General features: G+C 46.1%; 1 protein-coding gene across 1 annotated transcript in view; it reads left to right on the forward strand.

Annotated features, from left to right (window-relative positions):
- The window catches only part of LOC147432102 (transmembrane 50A-like protein), a 55,125-nt gene extending 28,680 nt beyond the window's left edge, over nt 1-26,445 (forward strand). Inside the window, exons 3-4 of the mRNA XM_086492111.1 lie at nt 25,817-25,969; nt 26,045-26,445. Of these exons, the coding sequence (XP_086348237.1) occupies nt 25,817-25,969; nt 26,045-26,084 (193 nt within the window). The 3' untranslated portion in view covers nt 26,085-26,445. The remainder of the gene's footprint in view (nt 1-25,816; nt 25,970-26,044) is intronic.
- The last annotated feature ends 571 nt before the right edge of the window (nt 26,446-27,016 follow it).

Raw genomic sequence — 27,016 nt, forward strand, 5'->3', positions numbered from 1 at the left:
ATGCAGGACAAGATTTAGGAGAAGGAGACTCTCTCAGTCTCTTTTTCTCCCCAGCATGACACACAGGATTTGCATGATGATATGAAGCATGATGATGATTTGAATGACAATGATAAGCATGATGATTTGGATAACAATGACAAGCATGATGATTTGCATGCTCAAGATGTGATTTCTCCCAAGCATGATGAATTGCATGAAGATGATGTGATTGTTCAAAAGGATGATGTGTTAGTGGATGCTTTTTCTAGCGAAGCTAACCTCGTTGCAGATATGAGCACTCACGAAGGATCGATCTTGGCTCTCGAGCCTAGGTCAACAGAACCCCCTCAGAAAGAATCCACTCAAGAAGAACCCCGTCAGGAAGAAGCGATCTTGGCTATCGAGCCTTGGTCCAAAGAACCATCACAGGAAGTATTATGTGTTCGCATGATTGATACGCACGCATTGTTCGAGTGTTTCATTCGTGAAGGTTTCCTGTATTTTAGTCAGCAGCGTTATGTGATCCCTTTCACTAGGCATGACATATTGTATGTTGAGCACGTTTCTCTCATGGATGAGCACGAATGTATGCGGATTGTTCATGAAAAGCTGAAAAGTTTGTATGTAAGGAAGTCGCATTCCATGTCTCTTTCTTGGCATGACACAGTTTCCGAAAGATCACATGATAGTATGAGCACCAAGCATGGGCATTTCCATTGTGATTTGCCACAGTTGATTGATTTCGATCAAACAGAAAAGATTCGATCTCATTGTTTGCATGTGTTTGATGAATGGGTTGTCACTTCATCTATTTGTTCATCTACATGGCATACACACTCTTTAGCAAAGGCAAGATTTTTTTCCTTCACTTTACATGGAATGGGTATGTTCATGGTTTTGTGTTGGACATGGTTTCAGGAATTTTCAGCCATGGAGATTCTTGAAGACAAAGGAAGCAGGACTCTAGACGAAGTTGAAGCAAGAAAGGAGATTCAGAAGACTTTGTGTCGCTTTCGGCGCGGCCCAAAGAAGCAAGCGTTGCAGACCTTTATGAAGTTCAAGTACCGCACGACCCACACATCAGAGTGGGCCGGCGAAGAGTCCCTTTCAGGATTCCGGATGTTGTTGGCAATCTCCCTCGACGCCATACAGCTCGGTACCAGTACCTCACTTTGAAAAGGAGGGGATGTCACGTGACACATCCCAACCCTATGTGTCCGTGGACAAGCTACACCACAGCAGGGTTCAGTCAGTCCAGTCAGTTTAGATTAACAGTGATCTGGCACTTTTGTGAGTCTATTCGTAGACCGTGCATGTCCAGTCACTTAGCATAGATGCATATCCTCCGGTTGCACACAGCATGATCATCGGAATTCCCATCAGAATCCATTCGCATCAGTTAGGGGAATTTTCCAGTGCATTTAGCCTATTTTCCTATTTATTGGGATTTTCACTTATTATTTTTAAGTGACTTTCCTACAAAAGTAGGTAGGGCAATTTTGCTAAGTTAATATGTAAGCAAACCAAAGTTCACACTTTCTGGCAGAAGAGGCAGCAGGAGCTTCCCGCTCAACAAGCAACTTCTCAGCAGTACCCCCCAACACACCCAGCGTTTTGGAGTTCATCCTCGCCGGGCCAGATTCCCACCATTGGCGTTTTCCTCATTTGCGATATCGCCGTCATCACCTAGATCCCCTAGCATTGCAGTTCCTCCCCGTGCTAGCAGTAGAAAGCCCAACGTTTTTGCTTGCAAAAACGCCACACAACCAGCCCAGCGTTTTCTTCACAAAAACGCCAACCACCTTGCAGATTCCAGCGTTTTTGCTTTGCAGAGTCGGATCAGCCTCGCATGCACGAGATCCATCAGCATTTTGTGTTTGCAGATGCAAATCAGCCTAGCGTTTTTGGTGAAAGCCAGATTCAGCCAGCGTTTTGTGTTTTCAGCCCTAAGCCACTTCAGACCACAGATTTTCAGCCTTATGCACAGTAGCAGATTTCCCCCAAGTTGGTTGCAGATGCTCCCCCATTTTCAGCCATCAAAACGCAGCCAAAACAGTCATTTTCAGCCACCAAGAAGACCATGAAAATCAACAGATAAAAGATCCCAGATTTCAGCCATCAAGTCGTCGTCGTCATCACCGTCGTCGTCATCGGCATAGTCCCATTGCATCAGTCCATTGCATTCGCATTGTACACCTTTGTGCAATCAAAGTAGACCACTCTCGCCGACGAGAGTGGGGCCTTCGGAGGAGGGTTTTACAACCTCTTGGGTGTCGTATCTCTTCTCTCTCCTTCTCTCAGTCTCATTCACTTGCACGCACAATATCCACTCACTTTGTTCGTGATCATAGCACTCTGCACAAGACGGAAAGCTCTCTCTTTCCCTAAGAACTAAAAGGAACCTTGAGCAATAAAGATCACTAATCTTGAGAAAATACAACATTCATTCCACTGTACCTAACATGTACGTTGAGCACGTTTCACTCATGAATGAGCACGGATGTATGCGGATTGTTCATGGAAAGTTGAAATGTTTGCATTCAAGGAAGTCACATTCAATGCCTCTTCCTTGGCATGACACATTCGTAGAAAGAGCACAAGAAAGTATGAGCACCACGCATGGGCATTTTTGTTGTGAATTGCAACAGTTGATTGATTTAGATCAGAAAGACAAGATTCGATCTCATTGTTTTGTGTGTGTGGTGAACGGTTTGGCACTCCGTGTATTTGTTCATCTACATTGCATGTAGAGTCTTTGAGAAAGACGAGATTTTCTCCACTCACTTTACATGGAATCACTCACTTTACATGGAATCGGTATGTTCATGTTTTTGTGTTGGAAGTGGTTTGAGAAATTTTCAACCATGGAGATTTGTGCAATCAATAGTAGACCACTCTCGCCATAGAGAGTGGGGCCTTCGGAGAAGGGTTTTGAGAACATTCTGGTGTCGTATTCTTCTCTCTCTTAGTCTCAGCACCTTCATTCATAGTGTTCATCACTTTGTTTGTGTCCATTGCACTCTCTCACTAAAGGAACGGAATTCTCTCCCTTCTGTAAGTAAAAGGAACCTTGAGCACAGTTCAGAGTACTCATCTTAAGCAAAGTTCAACATTCACTTCCGCTGCACCTTACATAACCACAGAGGGGGTACCAATGCTAAATAAACAACCGTGCTACATCTTGTGCAGTGACCGTGGCCTTACAAGGAATCAACATGCAAAATTTGCTGAAACGGTCAACAATTGTCAAACATTGAGTGTTCCTTGAATGCAAACTAGGTGGAAGGTTTGTCACAAAATCCATAGAAATGTCCTGAAAAGGCCCGTTAGGAATAGGCAGGGGTAGCAAGAGGTCTTGCTGCTAATCCCGAGGAGCTTTTACCTTTTGGCAAATGGTGCACTGTGTGACATAACGAAACACATCTTTTCGCATTTTAGGCCAATAAAAGAATCTTTCTATTTTTTCCAAAGTGTTCATTCCCTTGTGCCTGCCTATGAGAGAGTCATGAGCATCGTGCAATATGGTTGTCCTGAGAGAGGGAAACACGCATAGACGGTGACGAAAATACAACAAACCTTCACTAAAGAGATAGTTGATGGGCCCTTGGGAAGCAAGAGCCTGTAACCATTGTTTACCAAACTCGGAATCTGCATACCGGTTCTTCATGCTGTCGAAAGAGACACCCTGAATAGAAACTGTGGATCTTGACTCAAGAGACAGGATCTGTCCTTTGCAACTTAACGCATTTGCAACAGGGTTAGCTTTACCAGACACATACTCAATCAAACCACCAAATTGCTCAAAAAATTGTGACCACCGTGCTTGGCGATCACTCCAATGTGCACTAGGCATAGACTGGAGCTACTTGAGGGCTTGATGATCTGTGCTAACTGTGAACTCTCTACCATATAGAAAATGTTTTCAATGCTTGAGAGAGTGAATAACAGGCAGAAGTTCTTTGTCATAACTTGAATCATTCTTTTCGGCACTATTTTAACTTTCGACTGAGAAATGCAACGAGACGGCCATGCTGCTGAAGTACAACACCTATGGCGACATTGCTCGCATCCGTCCATACCTCAAAGGGGTTGTCCCAAGAGGCAAGGATGAGACACGGCGCTTCTGTCACCGCAACCTTGAGAGCTGCGAAAGCCTCCACGAATGCCTCGAGGAAAACCATGCGATGTCGGCGAGTTTTTACTCCTTTCAAAACATCTGTCATGGGTGTGGCAATGCGTGCAAAATTCTCTATGTGCGAACTATATGCTTGACATAAACCAAGAAAAGAACGCACATCATATTACAGTTTTGGGCAAATCCCAATTATGAACCTGTTCAGAGTTCTACCTTCGCGGGATCGAGCTTGACACCTTGTGTAGAAATGATATAACTTAGATAAGTCACTTAAGTGAGAAAAAACTGAGATTTCTTATCTGTAATGTACAACTAACACTCATCCAAACGGGCTTAAACCCTTTCTACATCCTTTTCATGTTGTTCCCACGATGCAGAGAAAATGAGAATATCATCAAGAAAGATAAACACACACACACCAATCATATCGCCAAAACGGCTTACCATGAGACGGTTGAATGTACCCACGACACCTGTCAATCCAAAAGGCATAACCACATACTCCCATTGCCCTCGCTGTGTGCGAAAGGCGGTCTTGTAGATATCGCCTTTGAATACCCTTACCTGATGGTATTTACTTTTGAGATCGACCTTACTGAAAACCTTTCCCCATTGAGCCTATCGAGCATATACTCAATGCGAGGCATCGGAAATTTGTTCTTGACGGTCATCTTGTTGAAAGCCCTGTAATCAACACACAAACGAGACGAACCATCTTTCTTGCGAACAAATAAGATAGGAGCAACAAAAGGACTTACACTAGGGCGTATGAACCCTCTGGCCACCAACTCTGTGAGTTGCCGCTCTAACTCTTCTTCTTGAATCTTGTTCAAATGGTAGGGAGCCTTATTGACTGGCGCGCCCCCTCCGTGAGTTCGATGCGATGGTCCTTCAGCCGCTCGGGAGGGAGACGGGTAGGAAGATCATCCTGCAAAAAGAGGTGCTCATACTTGGTAAACAAAGCTGAATACATGTCTTGCCTTGAGGCTCTGAGTAACTGGAGAGACATAGATGAATGCCGCTTGTGCTCCTCGTCGTAATTCACGCTTCGCCTGTACGTGAGAAATGAGAGGTAAAAAATGAAGACCCTCCTCACCACGAATGATCATGGAGGAGTCACTTTTGGCATTTAGAGTGAGCGTATTGTCTGTCCAATCAATGAGAGGCTTATGCTCACGAAACCATCTGATGCCCAAAATCATTTCACATCCTGAGAGAGGAGACACGACAAATTTTCTACGGAAGGAAGCTTGCTGAACAGTGAATAACACATCAAGGAACTCTTGCGTAATGAGAGAGTATATATCGGGAGCGAAGCCCGACACCTCGAGAGGACTTGTCTGGCTAACCTCTAGGCGCTCTCTCTCTACGAGAGTCACATCATGCATACTGCCTGAATTAAACAATATGACAAAACGTTGATCCTTCACATGACCATAACATTTAAAGAGAGACTCATCAATGTGTTTCAGAAACATGTGGAGAATCAGATTGGTTTACTAAATTGCTTGTGGTAGCTGTTAGTGCTTTGGGTTCTTTAGGTGGTGCTGTCTCAGGACAAGCCTTCTTTGTATGACCTTTGATGTGACACTAATAACATCGACCTTCCTTAGCATAAATGATTTGTTCTTCTGGGGTTGTGTATCCTCCTATAATTCATTGTGCAACTTTTTCATATGGGGTTAGCTTTACCCTTAGATTCATTTGGAGAGTTCTTTTCCGACGGATTAGAGGAAGATGGGCTAGAAGAGTTACCATTCTTACCGTTCTTACCGTTCTGTGGGTTCTGAGGAGTCTGAGAGGTACTGTGAGAGGACTTGTTCTCCTTAGGCTTTCCTTTGTTGTGCTTCATCTTTTGTGCGAGAGCAATCGCTACTGCCTTGTTGAGATCCATTGGGTCGAGTATTTGGACATCAAACTTGATATACTCGTCCAACCCGAAAAGGAATGCCTCTTTGCGCTCATCATCCGATTCGCGTAATTGGGTGCCGAGCTGCAAAACACGGCTAGAGAAAGACATAACTGGCATACCATTTTGCTTGAGACTGCGCCAATCTTCTTTTAATCACGCTAGGTACTGAGGTGGCATAAACCGTGCCTTGAGCTTGTCTTGGAAGTCGGCTCAATTGAAAGAAAGGGGCATGCGTTCTTCGGCTTCCTCTAGGTGCATGGCCAACTGTGCCTCTTTCTACGCTTGATACCAATTAATGGCATCAATGGCAAGATACATGGCTGTCGTCAAAACCTTGTTATTCCCTGTTTTCTTCGTTGTCGCAAAGTAAACATTATATTGATGCAACCAAGAATGAATAACATTACCATCCATCTTACCGTCATACTTATTGAACGTCAACTTCTTTGTGACTGGATTGTTGGAATCCGCATTTCTACCTGTGCTACCTGATGAAGTGCCCACATCCTTGACTGGTTCGGATTTCGAGGTGAGTATGTAGGACCAACTCTTACATGCCTTGGACTCTCTGCGCCTCACGCTCTGACTCCATAGCCGCTTGCCTTTCTTCGGCCGCTATGCGTTGAGCTTCACGTGCTTGCTCCATGGCAGCGCGTTGCACCCCTTGTTGTAGCATCATGTCCATCATCGACTTGACCAAAGCCTCCATAGGATTTGGTGCAACCCATGGCGTAGATAGGGATGGGGGAGGATCGGGAAACAATCCTCCCGATGTAGAAACTTCTTCACCAACTCCACTCTCATCACCTTCACGCAAAGTATCCAATCCGCTTCGGGTGATGACCATCTTGTGTACTTACGTTCTTGAGGAACTTGGGTCGTTAAGGGTCTTTGGTTCTTGAGGTTCTTGAGTTCTTTAGCTTGCAATCGGTGTTTGAGAAGGCTTTTCTCTTACTCGAGCTCGACTCTTCCTTGTGGGCGCACCCCTTGGCGGCCTTGCGCTCACACCAAAGTTGCTTTTTCCCACCTCATGTCGAGTGGACGGCCGCTAAGTGCACGGTCCGCTCTCAATGAGTGAAAAGAGGAACAAGGGGAGGTTGGACAAGCCCTTCTTTCTTGGGTTACCTGTCACTCTTCAAAAATAGGATTAGGAATCGACACGTCCAAGTGGACTTGGGTTACGTGTGACCGCAACAAGCAAAAAATTTCTTGTTGTTCTTTCCTTGAGTGATATAGAACACTGCCAAAAGCTCTGATACCAATGTAAGGTGCAGCGGGCGTGAATGTTGATATTGCTCAATATGAGTGCTCCGAACTTTGCTCAAGGGTTCCTTTTACTTACGAAAGGGAGAGCCTTCCGTTCCTTTAGAGAGAGAGAGTGCAATGATCACAAACAAAGTGAATGCTACTGTGAATCAAGGTGCTGAGACTGAGAGAGAGAGAGAAGAATACGACACCAGACGGTTCTCAAACCCTCCTCGAAGGCCCCCTTCTCTATGGCGAGAGAGGTCTATGCTATAGATTGCACAAATATGGTACAATGGTCTGGATGCAATGGACTTGCCGACGATGTCGACGACAATGATGACGACGACGAGGATGGGCTGAAAACTGAAAACGCTAGGGCTGAAATGCTGAAATCTGGAAGACGCTGACTTTTTGTTGAATACTGACACTGTGTCGGCGAGGATGGCGACGACGACGACTTGGCGACAATGCGCTGAAAACGTAGAGGCTGAAATCTGAAAACAGCGGGCTGAAACTGTAAACGCTGATTGACTCGACGGTACGGCGAGGATTTGCTACGGGTAGGTAGGATATGCGAAGCTAAGGGATGAATCTGCAAAGGCTAAATGCTGAAAACTGAAAATGCTACCTGACTTGGTTGATGTCGTGCCGGGAAACTGCAAAATACTAGGCCTATTCTGCTATTGCAAACGCCAAGCTGATCTGTTGGTGGGGAGAAACTGCTGCAAAAACGCTAGTGGATTTGGGATCCAAAAATGTTGGCTGCTTTTGTTGGTTGAAAACGCTAGGGGTCTTCTGCCGGTCTTGCTAAGAAGTTGCACTACAAGTCGCTTGAGCTTCTTCTGTTGGGAATGGGCACCCGCTCTTTGCTTATATACCTGCTGAAAGCGGGTCGAGCAGTTACTCCTACAGGCCCATGACGTGGAATTTGGTAAAAATAAATCATAAAAATGCCAAATGCCTGTAAAATGTTCTGTCCCAAAACTGGCCGGGATTTGGACCTTCTGCTTGGACAATGCATATGCTGGGTGGTACTGGGTGTGCAATCAGAGGGTATGCAACTACTCTTAAGTGCATGGACATGCACGGCCTGCTCACAGGCTCAAAAAGGTGCCAGAACACTTCCTAGGCTAACCTAACCCGTAGACCTGAGATAGCTTGTCCACATGCACATAGGGTTAGATGTGCACGTGACAGCTGGAAACTATATAGAAACTTCGTGGGTACATTCTTTGATGACATGATTGTCTATTGGAATTCTGAAGAGGAGCATAGGGATCACTGGACCGCAGTTTTCAATGAGCTACGCAAGAACAACCTACTCAGTAATGCGGAGAAGAGAGAATTCTTTTTGGAAGAGATTCACTTCCTTGGCACATTGTGTCAAAGGATGGGGTACTTATGGATCGCGCCAAAGTGGAAGCAATTAAGTCATGGCCAGACTTGAAGTCCGTACATGACATTCGATGCTTATGTTCCTATTAAGGGAGATTCATTTGAAATTTTGCTGAGATGGCTTCTCCACTCCATGCATACAAGGGAAAGGAGTTTCTTTCAAGTGGATAGCCAAGGAAATTCTAGCCTTCAAACACTTGAAAGAAAAGTCGACTTCAGATTTGATAATCATTTTGCCAGATCTTTCGAAAGCTTTTGTGGTTGAATATGATGCATGTGGCCACAATCTTGGTGTGGTTCTAATGCAGAATGGCCAAGTAGTCGCATATGAGAGCAAAATTCTTTTGAAGACCGCAAAGAACTTGCAAGTTTATGAGAAAGAATTGTTGGCAGTAATTCATGCTCTCACTGGTTGGAAACATTATTTGCTAAGGGCTGATAATAGTTCATCAAACCTTGCGATACTTTCTCACACAAACAAAGTTTTCGAGAAACACATGCGATGGGCAAACATCTTGTCAATGTTCCATTTTTAGATTGTGCATGTGGAAGGGAGAAAGAACGTGGTGGCTGATGCGTTGTCAAGAAAGCCCCAAATTTCGGCAGTGTCAATTTTGTATCATTGTGAACTAAGGCGAAATAAAGACGCAATATGCTCAAGATTCGATTTTGCAAGGATTTATGATCAGCTTGTTGATTAGCAACATCATGAACACTATATACTTAAGAATGACTTTCTCCTGATGCATGGAAATTTATGCGTTACTAAACAGTTACGACCAAAGGTTTGATGGAAAGTCTTGCTTCACCATATGCTGGGCATCGTGGAATTTGATGCGACAATGAAAGGGGTTGAGGCATTCTTATATTGGCCAGCTTTACATCAAGATGTCGACACATTTGTAAGATCATGCTTAGTATGCCATAAAGTGAAATTTGACAGGCAAAAGCAACCGGGATTGTTGCAACCATTGCCAATCCTTGATATGCCATGGGAAAGCATAGCGATGGACTTTATCTTTGATCTTCCAAGAACGCAAACAAGCAATGTTGGGATTTGGACTATTATTTGGACTATCATTTGTGAAGTTTTCGTTCGAGTTACGACCATTTGATATTGTGCTAATTCTTTCTATCTTTTGTGGTGCGTATGCCCTATCGACTACCTCGTGTGTGTTGTGTTTGGGAGCATATGCTAGTACCTAGTTATACACCCACTATTGTGCACTGACGACATTAGTGGGGATGTCGTGGTATTTAGTCAATACTATGCATGATGGAGCTGATGGTTATATTGTCTTGTGGGTGGCTACCATGGGTGTATACCTTGCACTTTCCTTTAAGGGTGAATCTGGGCTTATCCCGGGTTCATCTAGGTATATTTTTTTAGTTGTATAGCGGACATGCAGACTTCACATTGTGAAGTTTTCGTTCGAGTTACGACCAGTTGATATTGTGCTAATTCTTTCTATCTTTTGTGGTGTGTATGCCCTATCGACTACCTCATTTTTGTGCTAATTTTTTCGATTTAACGCTTCTTTTAGTGCTAGGCTTCATTATGGCTGAGTCTGCCCTTGATCCCCGGAGTCACTACAGAAACTCAATACGCTGAACTTTGTGTTGATGTATGCTCATGCGTGCGTGCGTGGGGTGTGTGTTGTGTTTGGGAGCATATGTTAGTACCTAGTTCTACACCCACTATTGGGCACTGACGACGTTAGTGGGGATGTCGTGGTATTTAGTCAATACTATGCATGATAGAGCTGATGGTTATATTGTCTTGTGGGTGACTACCATGGGTCTATACCTTGCACTTTCCTTTAAGGGTTCATCTGGGCTTATCATGGGCTCATCTAGGTATACTTTTTAGTTGTATAGCGGACATGCAGACTTCACATTGTGAAGTTTTCGTCCGAGTTACGACCAATTGATATTGTGCTAATTCTTTCTATCTTTTGTGGTGCATATGCCCTATCGACTACCTCATTTTTGTGCTAATTTTTTTGGTCTAATGCTTCTTTTAGTGCTAGGCTTCATTATGGCAGAGTCTGCCCTTGATCTCCGGAGTCATGACAGAAACTCAGTACGTCGAACTTTGTGTTGATGTATGCTCATGTGTGCGTGTGTAACAGACTTGGCGACTCCAAGTCAAGAATCTACCACGACAGCACAAATAACCACTTCAAAACAATTCATAGTTCACAATTGATTTGACACTGGAGTTCCGTGCCTAGGGATATTGGCCCCAAAGATTGGCGCCCCTTTCGGTATTTCTTTTTGTATTAATCTGTGTTCAAAGTACAAGAGTGCGGGCAGGCGCTCACACTCAGACTCTGTGTTCAGAAGCTCTGAGTTGTGAGAGGCCTACTCGTATATTTAAAGGTTACAAGGGTTGCCAAAAGCAGAGCCCCAAAAGCTGAAAATCAAAAGCTCAAAGCTTGTAAAAATAAAGCAATAATTTCTCTCTCTCTCTCTCTCTCTCTCTCTCTCTCTCTCTCTCTCTCTCTCTCTCTCTCTCTCTCTCGCGCTAAAATAGAGCAAAGAGGCTTTCTCTCTCTCTTACTAAAAATAAAGCAAGAGGCTCTCTCTCTCTCTCTCTCTCTCTCTCTCTCTCTCTCCAAAGCGTAGGAAAAAGCAATGCCAAAAGCTGTCAAAAGCTGCCAGCGCAATCTGCGCCGCAAAACGCGGGCTGCCACGTCAACAGTGTCACCGCCAGCCAATTAGCAGGGTTAGGGTTAGGGCAGAATTAGGATTAGGGTTAGGGCAGTTAGGGTTTCTGCAGAGCAGGCAGCCACATCATCACTTTGTGACATACCCCCCTCTTGAAAGCATTGTAATCGCCCTTGATTACGCCTGCAAAAAAGACAGAGGCCATAAACCGTCTTAGCAAACATTGACTGTTAGCACCTACGTACTAGGAACACACATCTAGCACATGTACCAATCGACAGTCACATCACACGACATCACAGGACATCACATGACATTCAACATTCATTCGGATCTTAGACCATGGTTTATCGGCAATGTAGCTAGCAATCGCATCTAGATCCAGTCGGGACCTCATCAATCCCCGATTGACTAACCCCTATTGCAACCATGTCTATTCGAGATCCAGTAGACCAAAATGCTGCAGTCATCGTCTATCAGTTCCTGCACTCACAAACATGTCAAGAACAAATCAGTTTCATATTCCGGAATTCCATTTCATAAAGTCATACAGCAGAATACTGTCAGCTCTTAGTATCCCTGAAGCTCAAAGAGACATCGGTGACTCTAGTATTATAAAATCAAGGCATCTGTTGACAAAGGAGCGGAGTAACTCCCCTATTGTGCATCCCACTGCACTAGATCTGCGGCCAAGTTGAATTCTGGGTTCCATTTGGAATAGACTATGCTAAACCAAACGCTTCAAGGTAAAGGTTCACAATCTGAGGAGTATTTGCTAGGTCCTCATCCTCCATCCACTTTGCATCCAATGCAGGATAGTTCTTGAATTTAACCAAGAACTGCCTTCGGACTTTACCTTTATTCTTTGTGTCCTTATGTGCCAAAATCTGTTCAGGAACAAGGATCTCCTTGTTTTCTTCCACTTCGGGTTGCTCATCAGGCTCCCCATCATCAGGCACATCACCTTTAAAAGGTTTCAAGAGACTCACATGGAATGCATTGTGAATCCTCCAAGTGTCGGGCAGTTTCAGTCGGAAGGAGACATCATTGATCTTTTCAGAGATCTGGAAAGGTCTGTAGTATCGCATACTAAGCTTTGGAAAAAGCCTCTCCTTTCCCCTCTTCTTCCTCAGGCGTCCCTTCTCTAAACGTAAGAGCACTCAATTATCCTCCTTCAATTTCAAATCGCGACGATAGCGATCCGCTGCCTTTTTCTGTCGTTCTTGAGATTTCTGCAAAGCCTCGCGGACCTTGGCAAAAGCCGTGTCTAAGTCGCGCGTATACTCATCCGCTTCAAAAATCTTATCTTTCGTGCTTAGGAAGGGTGGAACCTTCGCAACACCTTCAACAATCTCAAATGGCGCCTTCCTCGTCGAAGAGTGTATCGTGTTATTGTAGGCAAATTCCACCAAAGGTAGATACTTTCCCATTGAGTCATCTGATCCGAGATATAAGACTTCAATAAATCTAAAACCAGTGAATTGGCAATCTCAGATTGCTCGTCAGTCTGCGGGTGGAACGATGGCGAGAACTGCAACCGCGTGCCAATGTTCTCCCAAATTGCCTTCTTAAACAAACTCGTAAATCTGGGTCCCTGTTGGAAACAATCGTCTCAGGCCTGCCATGTAATCTGAAAATCTGGGCCACAAACAGTCTCGCTAAGTGATCCGGCTTGACTGTTTTCTTCACTGGAATGAAATGAGCTTGTTTTCTTCACAGGCGGGTAATGTGCGGGTGCACAAGTGGCAGCGGGCGGGGAGATGGGCGGGGGGGGGGGATGGCGGCGTGAGAGGGAGGCAGCGGGCGGGCTGTGGGGCAGCGCGAAAAGGGGGGCGACAGGGGTACGAGCGGGCTGGGCTGCTGCGCGCAAGGGCTGGCGGCAGCGTTGGGGCAGGGGGGGGGGTTAGCGATGACGCAGCAGGGGGGCGCGAACAGCAGTAGCGAGCGCAGGTTCCCAACTTCGTAGAATGTGAATTGGGATGTTGTGGTATTTAGTCAATACTATGCATGATGGAGCTGATGGTTATATTGTCTTGTGGGTGACCACCATGGGTGTATACCTTGCACTTTCCTTTAAGGGTGAATCTGGGCTTATACTGGGTTCATCTAGGTATATCATTTGTAGGTTTAGTAAGCAAGCCCATTTTATTCCTTTTGGGAAGAAGATAAAGCCATAACACTTGGTCAAGATATTCATGAGCAATATCTTTAAGTATCACGGGATGCCGCAACCAATTGTTAGTGGCATGGACGAGTCTTTTTTGGAAGGCATTGTTTGAGAACATGGGCACTACGCTAAAGTTCTCATCTTCGTTTCATCCACAAACTAATGGACAATTAGAAGAGGCAAATTCTCTTGTCCTAGATCGGCTCAAATGTTATGTGTCAAAGCACAAGGCAACTTGGGAACACCATCTCTCATTGGTTGAATATGCTTACAATAACACTGTGTATACATCAACATGCAAAGCGCCATTTGAGATAGTGGAAGGAGGGAAGAAAGTCCCACCCATTTTGCAAACTAAGGACAAGATATTTGAGGCAGACAAATATGTGCAAGATATGGATGAAACATACAGGAAGATAAAGATTGCTCTTGAGAAGACTCAGGCTAAGCAAAAGAAAGCTGCTGATCGTCACCGTGGTGAAATTGTACTTTTACTTAGTGATTGGGTGCTTTTGCGCTTTGAAAAGGCCAAATTAAGGAAAATTAAGGAAAAGGAAAGGCCAGGAACATTTGTTTCCAAAACTCAGTATACGATACTATGGTCCCATTATTTATTTTGGCTCTTAGGTATTTATTTTACTTATATGTCAAAGTCTGGGTAGTGCAATTTACTGAGGTTGGTATATATGCAACCCCTTACCTCCATTATATTACACATTAAGTTAATCATTGCCAAGGTTGATTGGTTCAAGAGACTCTCTCTCTCTCTCTCTCTCTCTCTCTCTCTCTCTCTCTCTCTCTCTCTCGTGCTCCTTGGTCTCTATGTTTTTGCATTGTCGACTTTGACATGGTATCAGAGCTCTTGGTGAAGCTCTGTGCTTGAAAACTCTTGGCAGAGGAAGAGCGGCCGTGAGAAGAAGAAGAACTCTTTGTCACTCGCAAACTTCCCTTTCGGCGTTTCAAAACGCTGCTGATCAGCGGCATCAGAGACCCTCTTCGTGTCTCGACCCTGGACTTTTTTTTTTCCTCCGAGAAAGAGATCCTTCTATTAGTTAATGAAACTGCCCATAGGGCTACAACCACCTGTCACAAAGTGATGACGTGGCGGATAGCAGAAACCCTAATTTCTGCCAGAAACCCTAAAATTCCTGCAAACCCTAATTTCTGCCAGAAACCCTAATTTCCGGAAATCGCAGAGGCTATTAAAAAAAAAATAAAAAAAAATCGAAAATGATTAGCGACGCAAATTTTGCTTTTTCTCTACAATATGAGAAAGAGAGAGAGAATGCTTTTGCTTTCAAGTTTTGACTCTCTGTGAGAAAGAGAGAGAAATTGCTTTTGATTTGAAGCTTTTGGGGCTCTGCTTTTGGGCATCCCTTGTAACCTTTAAATTAGTGGTGAGGGCCTCACTTCTCAAGGCATTTGGACACAGAGTCTGAGAGTGAACCCCGAGCCACTCTCTTGTACTTTGATGATTGATCAATACAAAAAGAAATACCGAAAGGGGCGCCAGTCTTTGGGGCCAATATCTCTAGGCACGGAACTCCGCCGGGCCAGTGCAAATCTATTGTGATTTGTGAATTGTTTTGAAGTGGTTATTTGGTGCTGTCGCGATTGATTTTTGACTTGGAGTGTCCAAGTCTGTTACAGTGGTATCAGAGCACGACCGATTTCTCTTCTACGGGAAATCCGATCCCCGAATTTTTTTTTCCGCGGCACCTATGGCTTCAGGCAATGATCAGTCGACTCCCTCTGCATCTGGAGATGCGGGCTAGGATCACAACGAAGATTCCGGCAGAGAGTATGGCCCGCCTTGGCCTACTCAGGCGGAGCGGCGAGAGATGGAGTGTCACCAGTTGATCGGCGATGCAACAAAGATGATGCTCAATTTTGCCAAGGACCCGAAGATGGCAAAATATATGAACCAGACCTCTTTGGAAGAGGTACAGACGGAGTGGCAGAGAACCACAACACCACTCCCGAAACCCGTTCTCAAGAAACCTTCTGCCTCCAAGAAAATATACGGAGAAGGAACTGGAGAACGTGGTTGATGCATGGATTGCTCAGCTTTTTGACGCGCAAAAGAAAGCCAAAAAGCACGGCAAGAAGCAGAAGAAAAGCACTGACTTTCCAGGTTATTTGGGTCGTCAGTCGACTTTTGACAAGGCAAAGAAACAGAAGAAGCGTGTTCGATTTGAAGGAGTACCCAGTTCTTCTTCTTCTTCTTCTTCTGACAGTTCTTCTAGCTCTTCAGATTCGAGCGAAGAAGACAGGAAAAGGTAAAAAGCGAAGCAAGAAAAAGGCAAAGAAGGCTACATCTCGCCCAGAGACTGACAGTTCTACTGAGGACTCGTCTACAGACAACTCAGATTCTGATGATGGAAAGTTTTATGCGAACAAGAAGAATTTTTACAAAGCCAACCAGTATGACTTTCTCGAAGATAAAAGCAAGAAAGTCCGAGAGTTTAAGGAACGTGGCCACTCGATCAAGTTTGATACTTTTTCAGGATACTCAGATGCTTCGAAGGCTTTGTCTTTTATACAGCAGTTTGACATCGCTTTCGCGGGAGGACGCTATTCAGAGCACTCCAAGATTCGGAGAGCTACCTCTTACCTCAAGGGGAATGCTCGTACTTGGTGGTCCACGCTTCTTTTAACAAGAGTGCGCCAGTTAAATGGCTGAAATTTAAGAAGCTTTTTATTTCTTCTTGGTTGATGCAAGAATATGAACGAGATATAAGAGTTGCTTGGAACCATCTTCGGATGACCAAGAAAGATACAATCAATGCTTATTGTGAAAGATTCTGGAGCTTTTTTCTACCCGCCTCTTCATTCAAGAAGATCTCGTTCAGAGAACAGATTGAGCGGTTTACCCTGGGTCTATCTACAGATATCCGAGATCACTGCTTGGAACAGCTTCTATTCAGGAGTTGATGAGTCATGCGAAGCGGGGCTTTGCCATTCACTTTGGCAGTCTGACCTACCCCACAGATGAGGCCATGACACAACGAGCCGAACAGACTTCTGGGAATGAAAGTAGAAAGAAAAAGAGCAACCCAGAGAAAAAGGATGCACGACCCAAGCTTACTCCTGAGGAGAGAGCTCGCTTCATCAGAGAGGGGAAGTGCTTTGGATGCGGGGAACATGGACATATCTCCGCGAAGTGCCCTAAAAAGACACAGAAAGAACAGAACGATAAAGACGACGACATGCCTGAGAGTTTGAGAGCAGCTGAGGAGCGTGGCAGAAAAGGAAGATAGAAAAGCAGAACTGGTACCACATGGCGTGGGACCTGCACCGAATCTAATGAATGAAAGTACAAACTTTGCCGCTTTTGGGGCAAAGTGAAGGATCAGGAAGCTCTTTTGAAGGAGCCAAGGCCAACTTCTTTTCACTTGGAATTGGTGGCTCGATTTGGAATTACGCCCGACAGACTGACGCCACAGGCGGAGGTAGTTCGACTGGCACCCGGATGGGATGTTGCCATTACACCGAGCATTGGCAAACTTTGTTTGCAATGACAGGGGTGTTCAGGGCACGCGAGTGACGCTCTACTCAGGATCCCTTGGTACCGCAAGAACTACGCCGTGGTTGACTACCGGGCCGAGAGAGTGACTTTGATAAATGAAGGGCTTAGAGATTGTACTTGATGAACTTCAGTTTCTTACTCATTCTTTTAGGAGAGAACTGAACGTTGGATAAAGGTTGAATATGTTTTGACCTGATCAAAAGAACGCCAAGATTTTTCTCCACACTCATGCCGATTGCTTTTCAGAGGGCCTGAAGATCAAACCATTGATCTGATACCTGGAAGCATGCCACCGAATCGGCCACCTTATCGTGTGAGCCGAGTACAAAATGAAAAGATTATGAACCCAGTGAAAGATCTCTTGGAAAAGGGTCTTGTCCAGCCTAGTACTTCACTGTATTGCTCTCCAGTGTTGTTGGTTTTGAAGAAAGACGGATCTTGGACAATGTGCATCGATTATAGCGCTCTCAATGAAATCACCATCAAGAACAGATTTCCGATTCCTAGGATCGATGATATACTCGACAGGTTACAGGGATCCTCGTGCTTTAGCAGGATTGACTTGAAGAGTGGATATCATCAGATCAGGATAGCCCCAGGAGATGTCTACAAGACAGCTTTTTGGACGACTTTTGGGTTATTTGAGTTTTTGGTGATGCCTTTTGGCTTAACCAATGCTCCTGCGACATTTAACCGAATGATGGACATGATTTTTCGAGAGTACAGGCTATTTGTTGGCACTTTCTTTGACGACATCATTGTTTTCTCCAAGAATGAGACAGAACACAGAGATCATCTGCTTCAAGTCTTTCAGGCATTACGAGATCACAAGTTAGTGATTAATGCAAAGAAAAGTGAATTTTTCCTACCAGAGATACACTTTTTGGGACAGAGTTGTGTCAGCAGCAGGAGTGCAAATGGACCCGGCCAAGATAGAGACTATCCGTGATTGGCCCGATTTGAGGAATGTCCATGAAGTTAGAAGCTTCTTGGGATTGTGTTCGTACTACAGGCGGTTCATACGAAAGTTTGGAGAGGTTGCTTCCCCTTTGCATACCTTGACACAGAAAGGAGTACCTTTTTCGTGGGGACCCACAGAGGTGACTGCCTTTCGGACATTGAAAGAGAAATTGACTACGGGACCTTTGACTTTGCCGGACTTGCAGAAGTCATTTGAAGTATATTGTGATGCTTGTGGTCGTAGTCTGGGTGCGGTCTTGATGCAAGAAGGCCATGTCATAGCTTACGAGAGCCGTTTGTTCTCTAGGCCGGAGATGACAGCACAGATCTATGAGAAAGAGCTTTTGGCGGTTATCCATGCTCTTACTCAGTGGCGGCATTACCTACTCGGAGCGGATTTTACTGTCTTTATAGACCATCAGAGTTTGTGCTACTTCTTCTCACAGAAGCAGCTTTCGGAAAAGCAGATGCGGTGGGCGAACATCTTGTCACAGTTCCACTTCCAGATTGTCCATGTGCAGGGACAAAAGAATGTGGTGGCAGATGCTTTGTCTCGGAAACCGTTGGTTCTGGCTGTTTCCGCGATACATCATAGGAGCTTCGAGGATATGGTCGATCAGTATGCCTCAGATACAGATTTTGCAGATATTTTCACACGGATACGAGATGGGGAGACAATAGTTGGATACTCCCTTCAGGAAGGCTACTTGATGAAAAAGACTATGTTGTGCGTTACACAGCCGTTGAGGGATAAGGTTATGACTGAATGCCACTGTCCACCTTTTACGGGTCACTGCGGCATTGCTACCACCATGAAGGGGGTAGAGAGATATTTCTTTTGGCGGAGACTCAAGAAGGATGTGGAAGAGTTTGTGCGTAGTTGCTTGGTATGCCAGAAGGTCAAGTTTGACAGGCATAAGGCACAGGGATTGTTACAGCCTTTACCCATACCCACCCACCCCTGGGAAAGTATTGCAATGGATTTCATTTTTGATCTCCCTAGAACACAGAAAGATCACAATGATTTTTGGATTACATGGCACGTCTGAGACGACTGTCTCCGACAGAGACCCCAGATTTATGAGTTTGTTTTGGAAGGCAATTTGGGAGAACATTGGCACGCAGTTGCAGTTCTCGTCATCGTTCCACTTGCAGACTGACGGGCAATTTGAGATTGCCAATTTAGTGATTTTAGATTTATTGAAGTCTTGTATCTCGGATCAGAAGACTCAATGGGAAAAGAACTTACCTTTGGTGGAATTTGCCTACAATAACACGATACACTCTTCGACGGGGAAGACACCATGTGAGATTGTTGAAAGTGCTGCGAAGGTTTCATCCTTCCTAAGCACAAAAGATTAGATATTTGAAGCGGATGAATATTCGCGAGATTTGGATATGGCTTTTTTCGCGAGACTATGCAGAGTCTCAAGAACGACAGAAAAAGGTAGCGGATCGCCATCGTCGCGACTTGAAATTGAAGGAGGATGATTGGGTGCTCTTACTTTTGAGAAGGCACGCCTACGAAAGAAAAAGGGAAAGGAGAGGCTTTTTCCAAAGCTTAGTATGTGATACTACGGACCTTTCCAGATAACTGAAAAGATAAATGATGTCTCCTTCCGATTGAAACTGCCAGATACTTGGAGGATTCACAATGCATTGCATGTGAGTCTCTTGAAACGTTAAGGGTGATGTGCGTGATGATGGGGAGCCTGATGAGCAACCCGAAGTGGAAGAAAACGAGGAGATGCTTGTTCCTGAACAGATTTTGGCACATAACGATACGAAGAAAGGTAAAGTCCGAAGGCGGTTCTTGGTTAAGTTCAAGAACTTTCCTGCATTTGATGCGAAGTGGATGAGGAGGAGGACCTAGTAGATACTCCTCGGATTGTGAAACTTTACCTCGATGTTTTGGTTTAGCATAGTCTACTCCAAACGGAACCCAGAAACTCAGCTTGGCCGAAGATCTGGTGCAGTGGGATGCACAAGAGGGGAGTTACTCCGCTCTTTTGTCAACAGATGCCTCGATTTTGATACTAAAGTCACTGATGTCTCTTTGAGCTTCAGGGATACTGAGAGCTGACAGTATTCTGCTGGATGACTTTATGAAATGGAATTCCTGATAATGATACTGATTTGTTCTTGACTTCTTGTGAGTGCAGGACTTGATAGCCGAAATGACTGCAGCATTTTGGTCTGATTGATCTCGAATAGACATGGTTGCAATAGGGGTTAGTCAATCGGACATCGATGAGGTCCCGATTGGACCTAGATGTGATTGCTAGCTACATTGCCGATAAATCATGGTCTAAGATCCGAATGAATGTTGAATGTCATGTGATGTCCTGTGATGTCGTGTGATGTGACTGTCAATTTTGTACATGTGCTAGTACGTAGGTACTAACAGTCAGTGTCTGCTAAGACGGTTTATGGCTTTTGTCGGTTTTGCAAGCGTAATCGCGGTCGATTACAATGCTTTCAAGAGGGGGGTATGTCACAAAGTGATGATGTGGCAGACAACAGAAACCCTAATTTTTGCCAGAAACCCTAATTTCCGGAAATCGCGGAGGCTATTAAAAAAAATAAAATAAATTTTTTTTTTGAAAATGATGAGCGACGCAAATTTTGCTTTTTCTCTACAATATGAGAAAGAGAGAGAGAATGCTTTTTTGCTTTCAAGTTTTGACGCTCTGTGAGAAAGAGAGAGAAATTGCTTTTGATTTGAAGCTTTTGGGGCTCTGCTTTTGGGCATCCCTTGTAACCTTTAAATTAGTGGTGAGGGCCTTACTTCTCAAGGCATCTGGACGCAGAGTCTAAGAGTGAACCCCGAGCCACTCTCTTGTACTTTGATGATTGATTAATACAAAAAGAAATACCGAAAGGGGCGCTAGTCTTTGGGGCCAATATCTCTAGGCACGGAACTCCGTCGGGCCAGTGCAAATCTATTGTGATCTGTGAATTGTTTTGAAGTGGTTATTTGGTGCTGTCGCGATTGATTTTTGACTTGGAGTGTCCAAGTCTGTTACACCACCTCTTCAAGAGAGGGCTACAACAATCATGAAGGGGAGACTCTCCCAATGAAAAAACATATGTACAATGAGGCTAAATCAAGAGATGGGAGGAGGGAACAGCCACACAGGTGGACGGTAGTGCCATCTGAGCACACCCTGGATCATGGTGAAGAAAGGCACAAGGCGCCAGAGTCGAAGGAAAGCCTCTCTACGCTCCCGCATGTGGTTGGAGTTGCCCTGGAGTCTCTCGAACCGTCCTCTGAGAGTATGGACCAGCTCTAGCCAAAGATCCCGAACAGTCTCTGTTGGTGGTGTAGGGCGAGCCTCGAAGATGCGGATTCCGGAAGCAGCGTGCCCGCCAGATGAACCAAAGTGTCAGGCCGCAGATGAGCTCCCAACACTCCTCTCTCTCACTGCACCACTCTTGTGGAGTAAGCTCTGGAGCAGGCTGGAGTGTAGGTCGACCCCCCTGCAACACTATCATCCTGCTGGTGGAGGACAGCGTGCCGGGCCCGTGAGAGTGGACCACGCAGCTGCCCCCCAAGTGTACTGCCGAGCTGTGGAAAGAGCTGGCATCAGCTGAAGGACCCGAATCCAAACCTGCTGTGCCAAAGGACAATCCCAAAGACAGTCTCGCTGACTCTCCACAGGATGTCGCAAGCTGCGCATGCTACCGAGAGACCATTATGTACAAGCCAGCTCCCAACTGCTGTAGCCCGATGTGTAACCAGTCACTGGAACAAAGTGACTTGCCGCGTCTGTCTAGAGTCCCACAACCTCGCCCAAAAAGGACACTTGGGTGGTCGGCTGAGGAGAAAGGGTCCCTCCAAAACCACTCCTGGGGATCCCACTGCACTCGTGCCAGTGGACAACACTCCCAAGCCCACAGCCTCCAGTGGCCAGTCGCAAGAGTTGCTGGGTCAAGATCTATGACACAAATCCTCCCACATATGCCCACCACTCGGATCCTCTGAAAACAGCACTCTGCCACCTGTGGGGCCTCTACTGAAACTTGGTGCAGGCGTCCCTCACCCTGTAGCTCGAAAAACAGGGAGGGAACTGTCTCTGAGCAAGCCCGAACTGCGATGAGAACCTCCAGTCGCGTGAAGGCCCTCATCCATCTGGGTGCTGCTGACACGAGGGGCGTGAGCCACTCAGCGGGTACTGCCTCTGTGATGTCTTGACACATGCTCTGCACCCCTCTCATGCTCTGAAGCTGGATGCTCTGAAGCTCCTCTGACAAGCTTGAGAACTGTAGCCAGTCACCTAAAGTGCGTGCTGGACCCTCTGCCATGGGACCCCAGAAACATGAGGCCTACTACCAACCAAGTGGCCTCTCTAAGTGTTGACCATGGGGTTCCAAACAAGGGGCTGTCTCAGGTGCTCCTCCTTGCAAGTAGGCTGGTGCTACTCCAAGCCTCTCCGCAGCTCCTCCCAGGATCGAAGAAGGCTCACAGCAAAATGGTCCTCTAGTCTCTTGCTCAGGCCAACTCTGCGCATCTCTGTGAAAATCCATATGGTGGAAGGTCTCCAAGGGTCTCCAGCCTGAGGCACTCTAGCTCTAAGCCGCTGAAGCAAAAACTCCTTCCAGGGCTCCTCCCCTGGAAGCAGTCCTATGATAACAAACTTCCCAAGAAGGGCTCTGCTCTGCTGTGGTGGGTCTATGATCCTCAACCCCCCCTGAGAACAAGGTAGAGTGATGACGTGCCAGGCCACTTTGGCCCGAGCTATCTGAGTGTCGTGTCCTGACCAAAGGAAGTTCCTGATCAGCCTCTCTACCTGGTTGATACAAGAACTCGAAAAGATTCAACAAGAAGTGCTGTACCACATAGTAGCCAACAACACCTGGTTGGCCACTACAACTCTGCCTGCCAGAGAAAGTCGTGCAGAGCTCCAATGTAACAACTTCCTCTTGATGGACAGGAGGAGGGGAGCAATCTGCTGCTCGGGAGACAAGTTCAAGCCAACTTGACAGCCCAAGTATCAAACTGCAGCCCCTGGGGGAATCCATCTGAAACCCTCACCTCGCATCCAATGAGGCGTAGGAACACTACCAACCGAGAAAGCCACAGTCTTTCTCCAGTCGATTAGTGCGCCGGATGCACAACAAAAGGTCTAAAGAGCCTGCTCACACCTGTGAAGGTTGGCCTCTTGGCCATCCAAGTACAAGGCTGAGTCGTCTGCAAACTCAACATCCAGTAGCTCATCTCCCCAAATAGGGAGTGCTAAGCCGCGTAAACCTGTGAAACCAAAAACCTGCTCATCGCCTCAACATAGAATAGAAAGAGGAAGGGGGCAAGAGGGTAGCCCTGTCTGATCGAATGTGTGAGCATGAAACGATCACCTCTACCTCTTGACAGAAGTACCTGACTGTGTGCCCATCTGTACAAAGCTGACACCCCTTTGATCCAAGCATCTGAGAAACCCATCCTGCGTAGAGTGCCCTCTAGAAAGTCCCAGTCAACTCTATCGTAGGCCTTCTCAAAATCGAGAAGAAGAATCACCATATCCTCACCACGGAGCTGCGCTAGGGCAGAAGCCTCCCAAAAAGTAAAGATGATGTCAAGGATAGTGTGCTCCTTGACAAAACCTGTCTGAGAGAGCAGAAAGGAGAAGCTAACTCCTTAATAAAAAGAGCAAACTGATTGTCCCTCCGAATGTCCCTCGGAATTTTTTTTGAGCTAACTTGAGTTGTTTTGCAGATATGTTGTAATCGCGGACGATTACTCTCTTTCAAGAAGGGGAGATGTAACAAACTGCTGACGTGTCAAAGCCCTGAAGAAGGGGGCCAACTTGAAGATGCCGGCCGAGGGGCCTAAACCCTAAGAAGAACAAGTAACAAAAGAAGAAGTCCTACCAACTTATGGGGATCCCGTTCGACGAGGCCCAGGTGACATAAAGAAATTTAAATAAAGCAGGACCCACGCAAAAGTTGATGACATGGCAGCTGTACGGCGATTTTCCGAAAATTGCACTGACATAATGACGTGGCAGGTTGTACGGATTTTCTTGTTTTGCGTTGGCTGATGATGTGGCAGGCTGTATGGATTTTCGTAAATTACGTTGGCAGCTTTTGGCATTGCTTTTTGGACCAAAAGCTTTTGAGTTTTGGAGGCTTTTCATTGTAACTGCTTTTCAGGCCAAGGACCTTTAAATATGAGGCTAGGGCTCATTCTTTGGCATGCTTCATGGAGAAGGTGCAGAGTCTGGAGTACTGGCTTGTACTATGTTGATGCAATATAAAGAAATACCGAAAGGGGCGCCAAGGTTTGGGGCCAATATTCTCTGGGGTGGAATTCTGCCACTCCGTGTCGCGTGTCGTCTCTCTCTCTCTCTCTCTCTCTCTCTCTCTCTCTCTCTCTCTCAATTCAGTTGTTATTGAAGTGCTAAAAGTTTGTTCAGTCTGTTCTTTTCTATTGGCACGTGGTGCCCGTCTTGTGACACACCACGCTGTGGCACTGTCCATGCTCATGAATAAGCGGTATCGCTCTAGCTCCTGTGCCTCCTCGAAGGCTCTAGCTCCCGTGCCTCCTCTCACCGCTTTCGACGTGTGAGTATCTTCATTTGGCGTCTGGCTTCCCGATCAGTGATCTCCCCAAGGGTCGTGCACGTAGCCGGTATTAAAGGTCTCTCATCATACCAGCTGATCTGTGGCATAGTCCCGGGGTGGGGGGGTTTGTGGGGGGTGGGAACGAGCCAATGGCCGATGTCTGGAGGACAAATGTGATGGTGATGTGTGGGGGGCGTGTCGTGGATGTGGAGGGTGTGGCGTCTCCAGTGAGGGAGAGTGCAAGATAGGTGTGGTTGCTCCAATAGGTATTTGGTGAAAGAGCTAAGCAAGTGGGTGGCCTCTCTGGATCCCATGATGTAGCACCCCCCCCCCCCCCCCCCCCCCCCCCCCCCCCCCCCCCACCACCCCAATTGTAACTCCATGTGGTATGCATGTCAGCCCTCCTGAAGTGGCCCATGGGCCATCCCATTATATATAACGAGACGGTGCTGAGAGCCTAATCTGAGTAAATGATGGCCGTACTTTGTGATGCAGGCTGTGTCTGCTGAATCTCTCATGGTAGCCTCCTCCGGTGTGGTGTAGTGCCACCAGGCATAGTCACATGGGGACGGGGATGGGTCTCGGGGACGTGGCGAGTCCCAGGGACGGGGACGTGGCAAAACAGGGGACGGGGGATGCGCTTTAAAGAGATTCAAGGTGGGAGGAGGGAAACTTGGCTCTTGCAAAGTTGCAAGGCTTGGGCAATGGGAAGTTGCCTTGAGGTGGGTATGAGCCTTGGGTGCTCTTAAATAGAAAGGCCTCCCCCCAAAATGGACGTTTGAGATTTGAATTTCAAATTTTGAATCTCCCGGCGCTGCCCACCCGCCCCTTGCCCGCGTCCCATCCGGTTGTGTCAACGGGGACGTGCGTCCTGGGACGCGTCCCGCCCCCCGTCCCCTGTGAGGGACGTCCCCGGTCCCGAAATGGCGTCCCCATCCCCGTCCCCGTCCCGGCGTCCCCCGCCCTGTCCCTGCAGATACGGGCCGCGTCCCCGCGTCCCCTGTTTCTATGCCACCAGGTCCTCTGTGTCGTATGTCTCTCACACACACACACACACACACACACACACACAGACACACACACACACACACAGAGAGAGAGAGAGAGAGAGAGAGAGAGAGAGAGAGAGAGAGAGAGAGAGATTTCTTCTTGGGTGAGTGAGGGAGGTTCTGTCTATGTCTGTTGGTGAAGTTGAGAGGTGAGGAAGAGCGAGGGTCTTTGTTGATCGGTTACAAATGTCTGTATGGGTTTTTGCAGGTCCAGAACATGGCTCTTTCTTGCATATGTCATCTCTTTTGTATCTCTTGCTGGGTCTGTTGGATTGTTAATCCAAGATGCTCTTGTTGATTCAGCAGCATCTAGTTGGACAGGGGTGGCTGGTGTCTTGCAATGTGTTTTTGTGCTAGCAAGGTATACCGTTGTAAGATACCATTTAAGTCTACTGTGCATTTGGAGCTGTCATTGATTGCTTCATTTAACCTGCAGTGGCATAATTTATTGGACATCTCGAACAGGAGATTACTAAATTCCAAGAGGCAATAAAATATCAAGGTGAAGTGTAAGTTTGGAGAGACTTTATTGATATCCTTCTGACCATTTTGAGCACTGGAAATCACAAGCTTCACTTCTTGAAGGAGGGCAGTTCTTCATCGTCGTAATTTGTGAAATAGATATAGATAAGAACACACGTCGTCTGCATCCCATTTTCTCGTGGGACACTTGTGTATACAAATTTGATTCAAGATTTTTATGCTTTTTACGGATGTTCAAGGGACCCCTTTTTTGATGGTTGTAATCTCTACGGATGCTCAAGGGAGACCCCTTTTGAACGTTTGTAAGTTCTTGGCATCTGTACGATCTTGGGACCTGATTCTTGCATTAGAGTACATATCCGTCCTCCAAGTGAGATAAGTATGGAGTTCTGAGCACAATGTGCCCGAGAGGACCTCTTATGCTCTTTCTGTGGTGATGTTCTGACAAGGAGCCTAAAGTGGAAATTTCCTTTCGGAGCAAAACATGTGGCCTTCAATGGTACAACATTTTCGAAAATTTTAGTGTATTGTATTGTCCAGCCTTACCTTAACCACTTGAGTACTTGATTTGACTGCAACCTTATACAACGGTACCGCAGCCAAGTGTTCATCTCCCAAGAGCTGAGAGTTTCCAAATCAACGTGTCTTCGTGTTGTGATGCGCAAGAGATAATGTCCATATGAGTCCAGTCTCTCTCTCTCTCTCTATAGGGTGTCATCGCTTTCCTTTTATCCATGCCTTTGGAACTTGCCTTTTTTGCAGATAGACTGTAGATCAGTTAAGGCTGATCTACATCTATGAGCTGTAAGCATGCTTCGATAGAGAAGCTCCATCTTGAGAGAACAGTTTGCATTGCATCGAAAGTTGGTTTGAGGCACCAATGCAGGCAACCTCTTAAACACAGAATTTTGTGCTTGGGTGTGCA

Source organism: Adiantum capillus-veneris, chromosome 20 (genome assembly GCF_014529385.1).
Source record: "Adiantum capillus-veneris isolate H3 chromosome 20, ASM1452938v2, whole genome shotgun sequence".
Lineage (NCBI taxonomy): Eukaryota > Viridiplantae > Streptophyta > Polypodiopsida > Polypodiales > Pteridaceae > Adiantum > Adiantum capillus-veneris.